Source organism: Athene noctua, chromosome 1 (assembly GCF_965140245.1).
Source record: "Athene noctua chromosome 1, bAthNoc1.hap1.1, whole genome shotgun sequence".
Lineage (NCBI taxonomy): Eukaryota > Metazoa > Chordata > Aves > Strigiformes > Strigidae > Athene > Athene noctua.
This window is the reverse complement of record NC_134037.1, coordinates 59,307,779-59,326,354: the sequence shown is the minus strand read 5'-3', so window position 1 is coordinate 59,326,354 and position 18,576 is coordinate 59,307,779. Positions and strand designations below refer to the sequence as shown.

The window sequence follows — 18,576 nt, the reverse complement described above, 5'->3', positions numbered from 1 at the left end:
TTAGAGAGTCAATCAATTTTGCTAGTAAAAGAATTTTAGCCCTTTAGTTCCCTCAGTGGTCCTCCACAGAAAATTAAACACTGTATTATGAGAGCCCAACTACCAGCTTTATTCAAGGCTACCGCCTTGTAAAAGTTCATACTTACAGGTAACAATATCTATCATAGATTAGGACAGATTCCTCAAGCACTGGGAGAGTTTTATCTCACATTTGACATTTCATTGCCTTCTCATTCCCTGTTCTGTTCTACATCTCTGGAGTCAACAGGACTGAAGGCATTGGGCACAAAATTATGCCCTTGGTGCTGGCCACCATCAGACTCAGGATATTGGAACATATGAAGCTGGGGGCATGGATAAGTTGACTTCACCTCAACTCAGTAATGAACTATCCATTGGCAGAACAGTCTCAGAGCCCACCTGAAGTCTCGTATGTCATCCATCATATTTTCAGATGCAATTATCCACTGCAGCTCTCCTCAAAATAATCAACTCTGATTAAAGTCTAAGAAGAAACATCACCATTTAAAAGGACTACTCCAGTATTTATTCATGTTCTGAACAAGAAAACAGTAGCAAACTTTGAAAAACAGCAAAAAAATAAAACAACTTTGTAAGCAATATAAGGAAATGCAGCACTGTTAAGAGTACACATCTCACTTCTGCCTTCTGATACAGTTCTCAAGACCATGGAATCACACCACTGCATAAAGAACACAACAAAATGAAAATTGAGATCTTTGTCTCATGACTGTCACCAGCCTTCTGTGTGCAACAGCAGGCTGAATACTGGATAAGCCATTTCAAGATTTAGATAAAACTCCATACTACTGCTATACAAGTTCCTTCAAAAATAGCAGTATCAAAGTGAAGAAAGTTCAAAGATAAGGCTGTTATTTTGTTTTATGAGTAATAAAAATGTATAAATGATACAGACATCACAGAAAAGGAATATATGTCCTTGTAGAACCAAGGCACACTGCCACAGGAGTGAATTACTGATATTTTTAACATAGCAACTCAAGCTTTCGCAGCAAACAACTACTTTACAGGTTCTAGTTTTTCATTTTAATAAGCATTAAAGATCATAGGAGGCAGCCAAGAGTTATGTAGTATCCTTTCCACCAATGTGCCTGTGCCATGTGCATTTACAATGAGCAAAAAGAAATTTAAATCACTGTATACTCAGTCCCAGAAACCGCTGCACAAATTAATCCTGACCCAGCAAAAGAGCCAAGCACACACTGAATTGAGCAAATACTCGCAGCTAACTGTCTAATCACAGTACCCCACACTTTTCAGAACAAACTATGTAGAACCTCTCTCCAGTGGAATCAACCATAAAAGCCAACACATATTTCATTAGCCCTGTGCAAAATGACAAGATGAACTGATAACTTCTAACTTGCTGCAGCAGTTACAGACAGAATTTACAGGAAGCCAGCCACTTCAGAATAAAGACAGAGAAGTTACCTCTTATTTATGGCAAAAAAAAATAAGCCTACACACCAGGAGTTACTACAGTTAGCTGACTGAGCATACATATTAGTTTGTGCCACTGTAGCTTGCCTGTTCACCCATACCTTAAGGTGTTAGCAGCTTTGCTCTTCAGAAGTTCTTGGATTTTTGTTTTGTTTGTTTAGCCACCTAGATTTGTAACACGTTGCAGAATGAAGAAGAATTAGGAAAAGAAAGAAAAGAAGATAAGAATGTTACCTGAAGGCCCTCTATGGCTAATCTAAGCATGCTTGGTGTGAGCTTGGAGGCCTGCTTGAAGGTGAAGTTGCTCCAGTCTATAATCAAAACAAATCCATTCACTTGAAGCTCAGGGTCTTCTATCATGGCTTCTAAAGAAAGAAGTATGGCACGCAAAATATCCACCAGTGTGTACCTGTGAACATTAAGGGGAAATTCAGTTAGGCAAGAAACAACAGCCATGGACATGGAGAAGTTCTGAGCATTCTTCCTTTTTACTGCTTGTCAAATGTTTAAATCAAAGGAGTACAAAAGTATCCTCAGATGTTATGGGTATGTAAAGCTGGGAAAATCTCAAAAGTTCAGTTAGTTGAACGCATCCTCTGGAGCAGGATTATGTACATCTAGACCATCAGTCAGTCAGAACAAACTAAAAGAATATAATGCACCAAAAGCAAATAACTTACCTGTAGTCTCCTACTCTGCTTTAAGATCTATGCATTTTATTAAATGTCTGTACAAACTTATCTATGAAAGCTGTTCTTTTCTAAAATCATAATGATACCAAAACCTGAGTCGAACACCAGAAACCTAGACCCAAAATTTCCTCCTATATTTTTCCAAGGGATTGATATAACAGCTTCTACAAAATTATCAGCTAAAAAAGGGATTTCCACATGCTCCCCTTGTCCCTCCCTCTGGGTAATGCTTTCGCTTAAATCTACAAAGGGTATTACAGAAGGCTGATAACTCAAGGATCTTGAAAGCAGAAAGTAATACACACTAGGGCTTTGAGGCATTTCTGGTTAAGAGCAACAGCAATCTTTTAAGAGTTATTTAACTGCCTTCTGAGTACTGAGTACTTTGTATACCCAAATTGTAGTTCCAGGAGTAAGTTTGGAACATGATTTTCATCAGTCCTAGAATTTTCTATGTTAAATTTGGGTGGTAGAGATGCCACCTACAATATGTAATTGTTTTACTTATAAGCACATAATCTTTTCTTAGATCAATGATCTTGTAAAAGAAGACATAATTCCATATTGCTAAGCCCTGTTGAGTACAATCTTTCTTTTTCGAAGCTAAAGTACCTAATACAGCATACAGCAGCTGAATAGCTTAAATACAGCAATGTCATCTTTAGACTGCTATATAATAGAGTTATTAATCAACTTGCAGTTTAGCTTATTGGGTTTTTAAAAAAGGCAAAACATCTGAATTGTCTGGGGTTTTTTAAGAATTATGAAAGTAGTAGTTTAAGGGTTTTTTTTTTCCAGGTTAAATATGTTTTACATCTAAAAATCTTCTTTAAAAGTAAGATAAATAGTTACCGAAACAGATGTAAATTTGCTTGTCTGCACCACAGTATCAGATGCAGTATTAGAAAACTAAACCAGAAAAATATCAGATAAGCAAATATTTCAGGAACAAGAGAAAGAGTTAAATCTTCAGTGTTTGTGTAGATATTTTTTTAATAAGGCCCTTTAAAAGTCTCCTATGATGGCATCAAACATAGTTCTCAAAATTATGAGTCCCCAGAGAAATCTTCACCATACTGTATATGTAGCAAAGAACATATGTGCTTATTTAGAAATTAAACTATAGTAAATTCTACTTGCTTTAATACAGTGAATACACTGTTCTGTTGTGTACATATAACTATGTTTTGAAAATATCTGTAAAAGGAAATAACACAAATGAAATTAATCTGATCTTGCTGACTCCTCGCATCTTTCCATCTTTTTTTTAGCCAACTAAAACTCAGCAAACTCCCCAACTATGTATTCCTATGAAAGGGACTAGAAAAGGATTCTCTTAATGTCAGCTGAACACCAGTGAACAAAAGGAAGTGTGTTTTCCCCAGAAAACGTTAGGAGAAGCATTGTTTTACACAATTCTTCTCTTCATTTTAGATATCCTTATTTTGTTTTGAATTTGGTTTGGTTGACTGGGATAAAAGTTTTTATATTTACTCCTCTCCTTCCCACTTTTCCGAGATTCAACTTTTTTCTAAGGCTTTACTTTTCTGAGATCTAAGGTTTACAGGAAGTTGGGCATGCTCCCTTTTTCTTGTTCAAGTTTTTTCAACTGGGCAAGGAAACCGCACAAGAAAAATTCTCTGTCAATTCCCTGTGGAAATCCTCAAAATGTTAAAATTCTCCATTTCCTTTTGGCAGGAAAAAAAAAAAAAAAGAAAAAAGGCCATTTTCTTAAATGGAATTTTGTCCATGGGAAAAAAGGACATGTCTTAAAACCTATTTTGAAGGAAAACGATCAAAACCCAGATCCTTAAAATTGTTAGCACAATTTGATCATTAAAGAAATTAGGCCAGAACTCTATTTTTGCAGTAGGCACAGTGAAACAAACCTGAAGCAAACCTGAGGCAAACCTGAAGCAAACCTGCCCAGGGGGCACAGGGGCTGGCATGGCAGAGCCAACACCATGGGCACAGCCTGGCTGATGCTACCCCTCTCCCCAGGCAGAGCAGCTCCCCCAGGCCCAACTGCTGGACACCTGGGGAAAATATGCCACCATCACAGCTGAGGCCTCTGGATAAGCAAACACCCCCAGTGCCACAGTGTGAAGAGCAACCTGAGGAAAAATGAAATCATTGATCAGCTCTTTCCCAGACAAGTTCACAAATGTATAATGGGGCATGTAGGGACTGTTTGGCAGCGTGAAGACTGCAGACGTTTTTACTGGCACTACAAAGGTCTTAGTTTGCCTAGCATATCTGCAGACTAGTCTACCTATTCAACACAACACTGGTGCACGGGCAGTGGAGGGCACCTAACCAACATGGGAACTAAAAATCCCCTCTACAACATGCATTTTTGCACAATCGCCAGCATCAGGATTAAAACACATGCTTAGCCTGAGGGAAGGAGGCTTACAGAGTCGTGTTCGAGGTCAGCGCTAGGCTCAGAGTATGGCCAACTGCCTTCAAACCCCCAGTTACCTCCACAAGTGGTGGAGGTCTCAGAAATACCATTTTTTTTACCGCTTCATTAAATTAGATAGAGATACACCCTGTGAGAGGCCTTCCCAGGGGAAACTTTGCACTGGGAAAGAAATTATATCAGATGAGTCACTGGGAGAGCAGATAATGCCTCAGTCTGAGGAATATCATCTATCAGAGCTCATACAAGAAAGAGATGTTAGAAATACTCAAATCCTAATTAGCCTCAACCCCACTTAACATTTATGCTGCCCCATTCTGAGCATCTCATTCTCCATAAGAGAGCTCCATGAAGCAGAATGCTGCTGCAAGCACCCTACATCCATTCCAAGAAGATGGGTTTAAAGTTCCTGCTGTAGATCTCTAACGTCCTCCCTAGGTACTTCAAGAAGACATCACGTGCCTTGGTTTAACAGCTCCCTAGTGACACAAGTCTGCTAGAAGTCTGGTGCATTAGACATAAGGATTCTTTGTTTATGAGGCCAATCAGGTCTCTAAGACTGGCCATAAAACGCTTTTATATATACCTATGTGATAAATATATAGATGTATACATGTAAACACAAATACAACTGGTTATGTCCTCAATTCATTCAAGTCAACGGGAAAACTGCCACGCATCAATGAGACCAGGATTTCAGCCACCACAGAGAGTAACCAATAGTCACAGGGCTGAGCCTCCACAAATCTATGGCATATTCACCATCACTATAACCTAAGTAGGTTTGCTTAGTGTAAGAAATACAGTCCACAGTAACTATGATGATATTACATGTTTATTCACTGAAAAAGACAAAAGGTTGTTCTCTCAGTGAAAACAAGTTCTGAAGAACACAGGTCTAGATAAAAACAAACAAGAACACTTTCTGCCAGAGGAAGGTATCTCAAGTACTCTTTTAAGTCTAAAAAGCCACACCAGGAGTATACAGGGAAATGTCACTAACAGCCAAGCTTCACACCTCAAATACTCTTCAGGGCAAATAGTTGAAGACAGGAGCTACCCTTCATTCTGTAAAAGACCTCTTCTCTTGTTTTTGATAGCTTACTTAAGTACAGTACAGAAAACCAGACAAGAAAGACAAATCCATTAGTGGATATTTAAAGCAGCTTTTACTCTGGACACATGCTGAGGCAAGCCAGAAATGTAAAAACGGTGTGTCAGATGAAATCTTAGGTGATACAAATGGCAGGCTGAATACTGAAAGTATCAGCTAAACAGCCCAAGCAAATGAAACATGATTAAAGAAACTATACTGAAGCTTTCACACAGCACAGAGTTATTTGCATAAAGACTCATCTTTAGTCTGCTCCAGCCCCACGTTGTCCAACATTTCTCCTTACTGCTACTACTGTTCATGTCAGAACCAGGATGCACAGGCTCTGCCATAAAATGCACTCTATCCTTGGCTGGACTTCGGGGAAATTAAAAGCCTATTTTAAAAAGAAGGTAGGAAAAATTACTCTGGTTTGTGTTGCTGAACAACACAACAGTGTTTTATTCCACACTGAAATTACTTTCCATAAAGATATAGAAATATAACCAATTGAAAGTGAGAAAACCAGGATAAGCTAGTGAGTGTGAAATTAATTTGGTCCAAGATGGCTTTGATTGCCTTTCTACTTCAAAATGGGAGAAAAATCAACATATTAGCCTCTAAATTTAAAGAGACCATGGTGTTCAGTTTGAGGGGAAGATGGTATTGTTCCACTCTTACCAATCTGCTTTAAGTAACAGCATGTATTTAAGGGGACCGCAAGCCATTCATTTTGCCCTGGCCCCGCTTTTACAAAGCCAGTGCTGTCAGGTACATAGGGTGTTCTGGGCCTGATTTGCTGCAGTGCATGTTCTGTAGTAGTGTGGGGTTAGGTTGTGCAGAAATAAAACCTTATTTATGGCTAAGTTCAGTTGCATTCACTTACTTAGACTTTTGGGATATATTGTAGCTAGCAAGGTATTACTAATTGCTAGGATAATCAAGAACTCATGGTTAATTTAAATGTATTTGATGCCCTCTATTTATAGAGCCATGCTTAATTCAATGGAGAGCTTTGACAACTTTTTCAGGCCAGTTGTTAATGTGAATAACAAATGCTGGAAATAGGTTATCACACATATAACGTACTCTTAATGTTCCTGTACTGTGTGATTCCCAGCTTAAGTTCAAATGAGGTAGGGACTGGTATGCAGACACATCTGCTACCTCTTGAAATTTTTAATTCAAGTTGACTTTAAAGCAATGAGCCTGGGAAGGCTTGACAAGTTAATAGCCACAGCGACAGTGATTCTTTCAAAGGCTTCAGGATGGCTACCATTTCTACCACAACAGCGACAGAGCTTTCTAGGGTAATGCCTTGCTGAGATCTTGATTTGTCAAGAACAGATGAGCTCAAACAATCAACTGAGCATCCCTCTCTTGTAATTTATCAGCGGCATCAATTTCCCCTTTACAGAAAAGTTTTTTGAGAATTTTTTATGGGACAGGAACAGATTCAAAGTATTTCCAAGGATTTCTGGGAAAAACAGTCTGGCAAACACTGCTATCAACTCTTGGTAGTACTTTGCTATGATCTTTCATCTTTATCTCTTGGATATGTGGTCTATGCATCCCCTTCACTCCCGGAGGCCACCGTGATTTCCACCAAGCCAACATAAAGAGACAGGGAGAATGCAGGGTACAGATGTCTCATGTCAAATCCAGCTGTGTCAGATGCTTTATGTTCTTGATGATGGGTGGCATCCACCATATCATATGTTTAACCAGATTCTGGTTCCAGTCGATTCACTTGTGCACTGAATAACATAATCTGATTTGGCAGAGTTGCCCTGCTATCTCTATTGCTATTTGTCATCTCCCCCCCCCATATCAAGAAATTTCAAGTTATTTTCAGAATTAAAACTGAACGGCATGAGTCTGCCTCTCAGATGCAAACTGTTAACTAGAAGAGATGGTAGAAGAGAACGGTAAGTTTTCTTTGCTTGAATTTAAGCCAAATGTGTCCTGAAGGTCCCAAACATGTAAGGAACTCACAATCTGTATTTTGAGCTCATCAGCATTTGGACAAGTATAGGTTTCTGTCAAACGAGCTTTTGTGGCACTGTGGTTTAAAAGAGAAAGCTGGTCAAGACTCTGAGCTTTCTAACCTACTACCCATTTCTAAACTACTACTACTACCCATTTCTAACCTACTACTCTGGCTTAATGTTTTTAGAATTTCAGTGAAACAGAAGCCTTCACAATACACGAAGGAGTACCTAGAAATGATGCCTCAGATCTCCTTGGTTTGTCAGTTTGAGTACAGATTTGAATGCTGAAAAGATGGAAGATTGAAAGTCCTCTTACAGCTATTCTGCTTAAACAGTGGCAAGCGTGCCCTGGGAGCCCTTATTCTAAGAACAAAAAGCACCACCAGTGTTACAAAAATGCATAGAAAAATAGAAACTGCTTCAAATATTTTAACAGATTAGCTTTTAGATTCAGATTTAATATCATTCATTACTCCTTATGTTAGTCCAGTGTCTAACAGTCACAGCCACGAATGAAGCTTCAGCTGATCTAAATTTTACATTAGCATTGACCAAAAAGATCCCTAGCCAAAACACTCAGTCTAAATACAAGGGATAATAGGAATACCTGAGGAAAAGCTAGGAAATACAATAGCATCAATGAGCAGAATGAAAGTCTAAAAAAATGACAGTGGTTTTACTCGTTAATAATTATTATTTGAAAGATATTAATTCCAAACAAAATTGACTCTATTAACCAGGTATTTTGTTATTATTAATATGCTATCATTGTTAACATTGCTATTTATTTTGTCACACTGTTTTCATCAGAGATTGAAAAATACCCAGCCAACTAGCCTGGCGTTACTAGCGAGCTGAGGAGCAGACCAGCCTCCTATTAGCTACGGATTTCAAATCTTCATTTAATGGGACAAAAATAAAAGTTTCTAGCACTTCTGCACATAAAAGCATCGTTCTGAAAGCCAACTTGTGGACTCCGTCTTTGCCCTGCTGTAAATCATCTGATGCAACAGCGGAGCTAACGGTAATGAGAGCAGTGGATTTCCATCTTCACTGAGGATTGTGTGAGCTGACTGGGTCACTGTGACACAGACAGGAACTAGGTATCACTGCACTCTTCTATTGCACTTTCTAGGAAAAATCCTGAGATAATTAATAACGGGAAAGATTTCAAATAAATCCCATCAAAATGGACTGGTTTTCCTTGGGAATTTGTGTACAGGGGCCACAAAGCATACAGCAGAACATGCATGGCAACGGTCCCCTTGTCGCTGAGAGTTGAAGTTAATTGTACCATTAACTGAAAAAAACCTTCACCAGCTGGACACATTAAGAAAAAGGGAGTCTTCAAATGCACGTACACACCTACAAGCCAAATGTAGTTATGAATCAACAATCTGGAAGCTAATAGGGAAGGCTGATCCCTGCCCAAGTGCTATCCAGCCTCCTGGCAGGAATGCCACCTGCCTTCACTTTCCCCATAGTAGACAGGATGGAGAGTTAGGCAGGGTCCCATTGAAAAGCTGCTGGGCTACTTAATGTACTATACTTCACCTTTTCTTTTTTTGTTTATTTGTTTGAAATACATGTCTGATTTAGCTGTTCAGATGGTAGGACATCTGGTACACTTTTCAGGCCCTGCTTTAGTTTAATGATTTAACATCTAGTATACAGGCTTGTTTTACCATAGGAATTTTCTACTTCCCACGCTTTTCTTTCTAATTGGAACTATGTAAATCATCGGCTGCTGGTGCTATATAAATCATCTATAGTATGTCTGCTATTCATTTAAATAACAAATTGGAACTTCTTATTTCTAATTGTTACATGCTGGCCATAGTAAGTTGTACACGCATGATAAATTTGCAGGCTTGCTGTGCTCTATTACCTTAGTTTATGAAGCATATGAAGAGGTCCTAACAAGACAGACTATGAAAAGTAATCCTCCCAGTGTGCTGTAAGAAGAGCACTGGTTTACATACTGTAAGATCTCAAGTCAGTTAAGGCATAAGCTTGAGACATACTGTGCAGCAGCTCTAGTATATGTTCCATACACAGTGCTCCCAAGGCTCAGTTGCTGAACATCAGATAATGGAAGACACTAAACTAATTAGAAAAGAGAGTGACCTAGCTCCATTCCCAGATCTGTCACTGACTTGTCATGTGCCTTGGAGCAAGCCACTCCCCACAGCTGGGCTTCAGCTCTCTCCCCTTTGTCTGAGTGGTTTATCTGAAAACAAATCACTTGCTCTGGAGGAGAGGCGTACCACTGGCGGGCAGTGCTGAAAAGTAATAAGGATGCAATTCCAAACATGGCCGTACCCCTGTGTACCCCAATCACTTCCCTATTATATCATAAACAATAATTTTACCAATAGGACTTTATGAAAAAGATCATAATAAATTTACTGTTGTGTCAGCTTATCTCATATAGTTTAAATATCAGCAGATCTAAAAATAAGAGGAAAATAAACCTGTTCTTTTCACATGGCAATTGTTTTTTAAATGCTGCTTTATCTCTGAATTCAAACTCTTGCTGTTCTTTTGACTAGGAACTGGGGGGTGGGAGTGGGGGTGGTGTTAATGAGAAGTAACAGTATAGAGTAGGCCACACTACCGTTTAAAAGTGAACTTCTTCATGGTAGATGTATGACTTAGTGAAAGGCCTAAACATCCATTTCCTTGCTAATTCTTCACTTCGGAATTTTTAGAGTTTGTGGAGCTGTTTTTAAAATAAAAAGTTGACCTGGTCCTTATGTGGGAAATAAGGAAGGTCATTATGTGGGAAATGAAGCCCATTTGGAGAGTCCTTAGCCTCATCACAACTGCTTCTTCCCTCATCTGCTGTGGCTCCATCTGCCAGAAAACCAAAGCAGGAAAAGAACACTGGCTCCAGTTCTGCATATGTTCATCCACACTTTCTAGTTGTTAGCCTGGTCATAGGCAGTTTTGATTTATGCCAGACAGTTTTCTCCCAGTCTCTGGGCATGATTCACGGGTTAGCAAGGGCCCGGAAACTCTCCCTGTAGGCAGTGTGAATGTGGCGAACCTGACTGGAGAGGAGGAAAGGCATGGTGGGCCAGCAGCCCTCCAGGCAGAGACACCGATCCCTAGCTCTAACACCGACTGCTGCAGGGAGCTGTGGGATCACTCCCTGAAACGGCTGTTGACACAGCCTTCAAGAGGACAGCAACACAAACGCTGAAAGGGCAGGTTTAAGACTGCCAGTCCCTCCAAATTTTGTCCTTTCTATCCACACTGCTAGCTGGTTGTGCCCTCATGTTTCAAAATAGCTGAGCTTGGGATATCTGCATGGAGCACTCAGCACTGCCTGTGCCAGCCTGGTTGACCGCACAAAAGACCGTTTGGATTCGTGTGAAAGCAACTAGCAAGATTTTAAGTTTTCTCACTAAGTGCTTCAGATCCTAAACCTGCTCTCACGGTGGGAGCCTGGGGAAACGATGCAGTGCTCACAGGAGTAGGCTTTAGAGTTCACTCTTAATGGATTCATTCATTTACACGCACTGAAAATCAAGCCATTTTTGTGGATGTAATTTTAGACTGCAGGAGAAACTGGGCATGACACCCAACGAGGTACTTAGAATAACCAAACAGTGTCACACAGTATCAAGCTGATTGCTAAAAGAAAGGGCCTTGATGGGAGCCAGCTCTTGGGTCAACCTGCTAAGTCATCTTCAGGCTAGAGTGGTCCCAAAAAGGATCAAAAATTGTTCTAGGGACTGCACTAGCCTCCTTCAATTTTCTACCAAAGCTTTGTGCGCTTAGATCTTATTATGCAGGGAATTCACACTTAGAGCAATGTGAGTGGGAAAAAGAAGTGATTACTGTAACTTCCATCCTGGCATTTCCAGGTGGCTCAGGAAGAGCTTTCTTCAGCTGAGGGAAAGGATTCGAGCCTCAGCTTCCTGCACAGGCAAACTTCTCAGATCAAAAGCCACGAGTGCTACTTCTGCTTTGCACACAACATCTCCTACTTTCTCCTAATGCACCCGAGTAACTCTGTGCATGCTGCAGCAGAAAGACCAGCACAGAGATCGCAACCAGGCTTTGTCATGGGGGTAAGCACATCATCTACTATGCCAGCTCACTTCAGCTAAGGGGAGGCATATATCAGACAGTTGAGACAAGCGCCCGAGCAGTTCCTACGTCCATCCCGAAATTCAGAGCCTAAAGGATGAGAAGGTTGAAAAGGCCCCAAGCCACAAAATACATTTCTTCTTTCTCTTCTCCCTCTGCCTTCCAGGCTGCTGCCCAGCCCCCTGTGGGCAGAGCCGGGTGTGTCCCTCCTGCCCACCCGCCCTCTCTCTGCTCTGGCACAGCTTTTCCCACGCACTGCCCGGGGAAAGATGGGGTTAAGGCTGGCAGGTGGCTCTGCACTTACCTGCTCTGGTCCCAGTTGGCAGCAAAAAGGACGAGGATCTTCCTGCCGTAGTGGTCCAGGTTGGCGAGCCCGCCGGGGAAGCCATCCTTCAGCGCCTGCTTGATGCCCGGGTCTGTGGCCTTGAAGCTCTTGAACATGTCCAGGTTCTGCTGGCGATATTCAAAGTACTGGGCCAGGAGGCGAAACGCCTCGAAATGCTGAAACTTCCTGGCCCGCAGGAACCGCAGGATGAAGGCATCGTCGGTGCGGAGGAAGCCGATGTCCGGCCGGGTGATGACCATGTCCCGCACCTCCTGGATGTCCTGGTGCAAGGTGTCGGGGTTCTCGTTCAGCTCCAGCCGGGCTTTCTCCAGAGTCTCCGGGGAGAGACCTGCCTGCAAATGAGTCATGGCGCTGCCCTCCTCCTCCTCCTCCCCGCCCCTGCTGCCTGCGCTCCTCAGCCTCCCGGGCGCTTGCCCCCCGGAGGCGGGGTGCCCCGGCACGATCGGCCGCCGCTCCCCCGCCCCGACGAGCCTCGCCCCGCCGCTCCCCGGCCCCGCCGCCGCTGCCAGTCCGGCCGCCGAGAAGCGAGCGGCTCCCAGGCAGCCAGCTCCCGGGGCGGGGAGGGGGGGCAGGGGGGGCTGGCACCGAGACTGCCCCCGGGCTGCTGGCGGAGGCGCGTTATCTCTCTGACATAGCGCCCTCCCCGCCGCGGGGTCCGACGCGCCGCATCATCCCCGCAGCCGGTCCACGGAGGCGCCCAAACCCGCCGGGGACGGGGCTGCGGGCTGCCGCTCGCCGCCCGCCCCCGCCGGTGCCGGTGCCGATGCGGATCTCGGGCCGGGCTGCAGCGAGGGGTCCGGCCGCTAAGCAGGGCGAGCGGCGCCCGGGGACGCTCCCCCGGCCCGGGGGTGGCAGGGGGGCTGCCCTCCCCGGGGCAGCACCATCTACCTAAGATCAGCGCTCGCCCCGCTTCAGAAGCGTCTCCCTGGATTTGAGGGAGGGGTTAAAAAAAACAACAAAAAAAACCCACCACCACCAAACTATTAAAAAAAAAAAAAAAAAAAAAACACAAAACTGCGAGGAGGAGAGAAGCCGATCCGCAGGTACTTGGCCGGTACCGAAGAGCCTCCCGCCCGGCGGCGCGGAGCCTGCACAGCCAAGCGGCGCCCCGGCCTTGAGGCTGCGCGTCGCCCCCCGCGCCCTCCCCCGCTCCACGCCCCGGCTCCCAGATGGCACCAGCCGGCGCGGGGCTGCCGCCGGCGCGGCCCCGCCTCGCGCGCGCGCACCCGCCCAGGCGCGCGGCGCGGCACCTGCCCGCCGCCCCGGGGCACCGGCCGCCGGGAACGCCGCGCGGGAGCCGCCCTCCCCCGGGCGGGGCGGGGGCGCGGGGAGGCGGGCGCGGAGGCGGCGCCCCCGCGGCCGTGCTCCGCTCTCCCCCGCGCAGCGCTGCGCAGCGCCGGGCCCGGGGGATGGGGGGGGGCGGGGGCGCCGCGGCCGCACCGCGGCCCTGCGCGGGGGGGGGGGGCGCGTTGCGCACAGCCGCGGCGCGGCCGCTTGCGCCGGTGCTGCGCTGAACAAGATGGTGGTTGCCCGGCGGAGGGGGGCGGCGGCCGCGGGAGGCGGGGGCTACGGGCGCCCGCGGGGTGTGGGGCCGGCTGTAAGCCCCCGCGGAGCATCCCGCGGGAGTCACGGCGAGGGCCCGCGTAAATCCCATGGGTCGTGCGAGTGGGGAGACGTTCTTCGTCGAGCGATGGCTTCACTTGCCATCCTCTCTTCTGGCCGAATGTCTTAACGTGAAACATTGCGAGCTTAAAACCTGGGAGTAAAATAAAGAAAACCCCCTTTTTTCTTTTTTTTTTTTCTTTTTTTTTTTTTTTTTTTTTTACCTCATATTGGAGGCAGCATGTCTTAAATTGCATTATTTTGTTAAGGGCGAAAATACGTTGCTTCTGTGTATTGAATATTTCAGTGAGGAAAGATGCCTTTTTCCGTGCCGGAAAGTTTGATGCTGCAGTGTGCTTCCAGGAAAAGTTCCCACTGAAGAACACTTAACCTATGTCAGAGGGACTGGACCTTTCCGATGCAAATACGCCTGAAAATCAAGCTTACACAAAAGATAGGGCAAACAGGGAAAAAGCCTATAAAATGTAACTCCTCCTCCTTCCTATAGAATACTTCGCTGGGCTCCTTCCCCAGGATGAAATAGCCAGAGCACACGGGCGGAACTGCTGAAAAGGCACTGAGGTCACTGATCCGTATAGAGAGTACGTGTGGAATACACCAGTGGGAAGTACCGTAGGTGCTCTCGGGCAAATAAAGAATACTCATAAAAAGGTTTAAGTGGTACCCTGCATTTTCTGCAGGCTGCGGTCAGGTGAAACAGGTGACCTCGGCAGCAGGAGGGAGCACTCAGCCATGAACATGTTCCGAGTGCAGGTCCATGCAGCGAGCACTAGTTAGGGGCAAAATTGTTGTTCTTTTGGGGGGACTAAAGGGAGTTTTCGGTTTACAGGGTTTTGCGGTTCTTCACCAGATCCCTTCTTTGCGCCAAGTAAGGGTCAAGTTTTACCTATTTCTTCATAGCTGCCTGATCTTAAAATACCTGCAGTAGGGATGGCTGGAAGGGCAGACTAACACCAGTCCTTACTGAGCAGGTACCAGACTTCCAGTGGCCTAGCTTAAGGCAGAAGCTGTTGGAAGGACCAGTCTCATAGTGCCCAGTCATCATGGGCCAGCTTTATTCCATGTGAATTTCACTATGTGCTTTGAGATGCCTCACAAGAGAGAAAGGTATGCAGGCTCCCTAAGGACTGAGTCACTCCCTAGAAATGCTTATTTCTCTTTGTCTGATAAAATGCCTTTAAATTAGCCCCCTTACATAGATGTGATTCATCTAGGTTGATAACTTTTTCTTAGAACAGTTATTGCTCCAGAAATAGTTTGTCCTTTTTTTGTGTTATTTTCTATTATTCTTAAATCGTATTTTCCTTCGCTCTTGCTATCTTCCTCTATATTACTTCTATATTCCTCAGCAAAGACCCTTTGAGAATAGCTGTTTCCATCACCCCTAAGCAACCAACAACCAGACTTTTCCTGCCGTCATTTTCCATTTCTGATGCTACTGCTCTGCCTTTTCCACTGCAACTAAGCTAATAAAAGAGTAGGTCATGTGACAAGTGCCTTAAATTCACTCAGTGCAAGGCGAGCTGCAGGCATTCAGTGTCTTGCAAAATCAAGACCGTAATATATCCTGTCTATGACCTCCAATAGCACATCCCTTAATTTGCTTTATTTTTCTTTTGCAAATGGAAACATACATATATATCACATTTTCTCTTGTATCCCAGCACATAGACACTGTGAATAGAGAAAAGAAGTGAGCTGGCCAAAATTAAAATATTAACAATTTTGAAACTACAGAAAAGGTTAATTCTAAAGATTCTTAATAAAAAAAAAAAAAAAAAAAACAAAAAAAAAAAACCTGGAATTTTATCTGAAAACTTTAAGTATTGTTCCTTTTTTTTTTTTTTTTTCCTCCATTTTGGCCATATTTAAACTATTCCTCTTCCCACCCTTTTTAAAATAAAAAAGCACAGAAAACCACAGGGAAAAATGTGGAGGAAGAGGATTAAAAAAGCTCTGGAAGCCAATCATATTAATTCATTTCATCAAAATCGACCCTATTTCTGTACGCTTCCTTTTCAGAGCAAGGTTCAGTCTCCATAAAAATGAATTCAATAATTTAACAAGTTCTAACCAGTACTTTGCTACATTAAAATGAAATTCACCGAACATTAACAGCATTTCAAGAAAATAATTTTTCAATTAATTTTTGAAACATACATCAAAATGCCCTCATCATGAAGGAGATAGTTTACACAACTCTTTCCTGAACTGAGTAGATTTAGAAGGTGGGCACTACAAAAAGCACACATAGCAAGTCAGCCTGAAGGTAGAGTAGGTCAAAGAACATGATTTTGGTCATGTTCTACCCGAGCCACAGATGGGGCTTATTATGACAATAAAATTTTTCCAGTAATTTGAGATCTTACGTGTAAACACACGAAAGATTTGTTTTAAATATAAATAACATGGTAGGAGAAAAAAAAAAAATGTTTGTCATCTATAAGCAGATTTATCAAACCATTTAAAGAGTATAATGAAGAAATATGTGTTTTCCAATATGTCATCCTACCTAAGTCATGAGGGGAAAAATGGAGCCACTAATGCAGTTAGATGCAACATACTGATGGCACAGTGTAATTTATTTATTGTGCACATGCACTTTTCCCTCTATAAAACAGTAGGGGTGTCTGACTAAATCCATTATGTAAATCTCAGCATCTTTTCACTTGCACTTGCAAACTATATTTTTTTCATGCTTTTATAGACATTTTTGCCTAAACTTCATACAATTAAAATCCAAGCACCCTGCAATTCTATAAGCACTACAATTAGGCACCTGATTTGAAATAAAAGTAAAACACAAATAAGACACAAAGATGTTTGTTTGTGTAGGTGTTTGCTATCAGAGATGCTAAGTCACATTCAGAATGAAACTGTTTAAAACCAGCAATAGGTCAGGGCATTCTGGAACAAAAATGGAACACAGGGATAAAACTAAACAAAATAAATACTCGATGGTGAGTAAGGAAATAACTGCATTAAGATCAATGTTATTATTTGACTTTCTCTAGAGTGGTTTAAGACTCCAGACAGCTCTTGTTGCTGTCTTTGACTTACAGTTACCTTGTCCTCAGCATCCTGCTCTGGGTATTCCTTCAGGACAGCTGTGCACATAGGATCAAATTTCCAAGACAGATTGTCTTATTTAGCTGTGTTGTAGCTAAAGAGATGAAAAATATGTTTGAAAGTACACATAACTAGGAATATATGCTCACATCCATTCCTCTTCAGCAGTGTTTATGTAGGTGCATATAGTTATGCATGTCCTTGAAGATTTTGAAAACAGCTAACTATAACTTTGTCAAAAGGACCTAAATGACACCTAAATCAAAAGCAAATAAATTCAAAGTCTAGGCCCCATTTTCAGAATCAATTTAGAAACCATCCAAACACTTTAAGAGCATCAGAACAACTGCAGGTGTTCAGAATAAGCATCTTTATAGGTACATAGTATGCCTCTAGAGTGACTTAATGTGGAAGCCAAAGGAACAGTATCAGTTAGTGTTAGGCTCCCGGAGTCCTGAAATATTTTCTTCAACTCTGAGTTAATCTTTGAAGTCATTCATTGACCACAGAGCTGTGACTTAACAAGCTCCCATATGACAGCTGAGACTTAGCAACTGATGCCATGCACGATCTTTCCTGCAAGTGGTTGGTAAAACTTCTCAGTTTAAATCTCAGTAGAAGCCACATGGAGGTTGAGGATTCACCTCAGATGTCCTGTAACTAGGTGAGTTATGGGAATGCAGTCATGTGTCTGAGTGTAATGGTGATCTTTACTTAAGCATACTTGTAGAAAATGTCAGAATTCTTGAACTAGAAAGTCCCACTATATCTGAAACACGGGAACTGCTAGAACGGAGCTCTCTTGGAAATCTGTCTGCAACTTCAGACTGACTAGCTGAAAAATTGGCTTCTGAGAGCAAACTAGTCATCTCTTTTATTCATCATCATAGGTCTCTAACAACATTAGGATAAATAGCCTTACAGTAGACAAGGGATAGCATCAGACCCTAATCAGAGAAATTTTTCAGTATGACAAGCCTACTCACAGAATCATAAAAAATAAAGCTGAAAGGGATTTTAGGAGATCACCTAGTTTATCTATCCCCCATCCTGATGGATGTTTGTCTGACTGGTATTTTGAAACCTCCAGCTGCAGATACTCCACAGCTTCTCTAGACAGTCTGTCCCAGAGCTTCAGTATCCATGCAGTATACTTCTCTGAATGTCTGGCTGTTGTGGTTTAACCCCAGTCAGCAGCTAAGCACCACACAGCCATTCACTCATTCCCCTGCCACAGTGGGATGAGGGAGAGAATCGGAAAGGTAAAAGTGAGAAAACTCATGGGTTGAGATAAAGACCATTTAATAGGTAAAGCAAAAGCAAATCAAAACAAGGAATTCATTCACCACTTCCCATCAGCAGGCAGGAGCTCAGCCATCTCCAGGAAGGCAGGGCTCCATCGCACACAACAGTTACTTGGCAAGACAAACACCACCACTCCAAATGTTCCCCCCCTTGCTTCTTCTTTCCAAAGCTTTACATGCTGAGCATGACATCCTATCATATGGATTATCACAGAATCACAGAATTCTCAAGGTTGGAAAGGACCTTGAAGATCATCTAGTCCAACCATTCACCTAACACTGACAGTTCCCAACTACACCATATCCCTCAGCGCTATGTCGACCCGACTCTTAAACACCTCCAGGGATGGGGACTCCACCACCTCCCTGGGCAGCCCATTCCAACACCCAACAACCCCTTCTGGTAAGAAATACTTCCTAATATCCAGTCTAAACCTTCCCTGGTGCAACTTGAGG

At 43.2% G+C, this 18,576-nt stretch overlaps 1 protein-coding gene across 1 annotated transcript in view; it reads right to left on the bottom strand.

Moving 5' to 3' along the window:
• Nucleotides 1-13,147, bottom strand: part of CLVS2 (clavesin 2) — a 55,208-nt gene extending 42,061 nt beyond the window's left edge. The window contains exons 1-2 of the mRNA XM_074896234.1: nucleotides 12,083-13,147; nucleotides 1,717-1,891 (exon numbers count right to left, since the gene is read on the bottom strand). Of these exons, the coding sequence (XP_074752335.1) occupies nucleotides 1,717-1,891; nucleotides 12,083-12,471 (564 nt within the window). The 5' untranslated portion in view covers nucleotides 12,472-13,147. The remainder of the gene's footprint in view (nucleotides 1-1,716; nucleotides 1,892-12,082) is intronic.
• Between the last annotated feature and the right edge of the window lie 5,429 nt (nucleotides 13,148-18,576).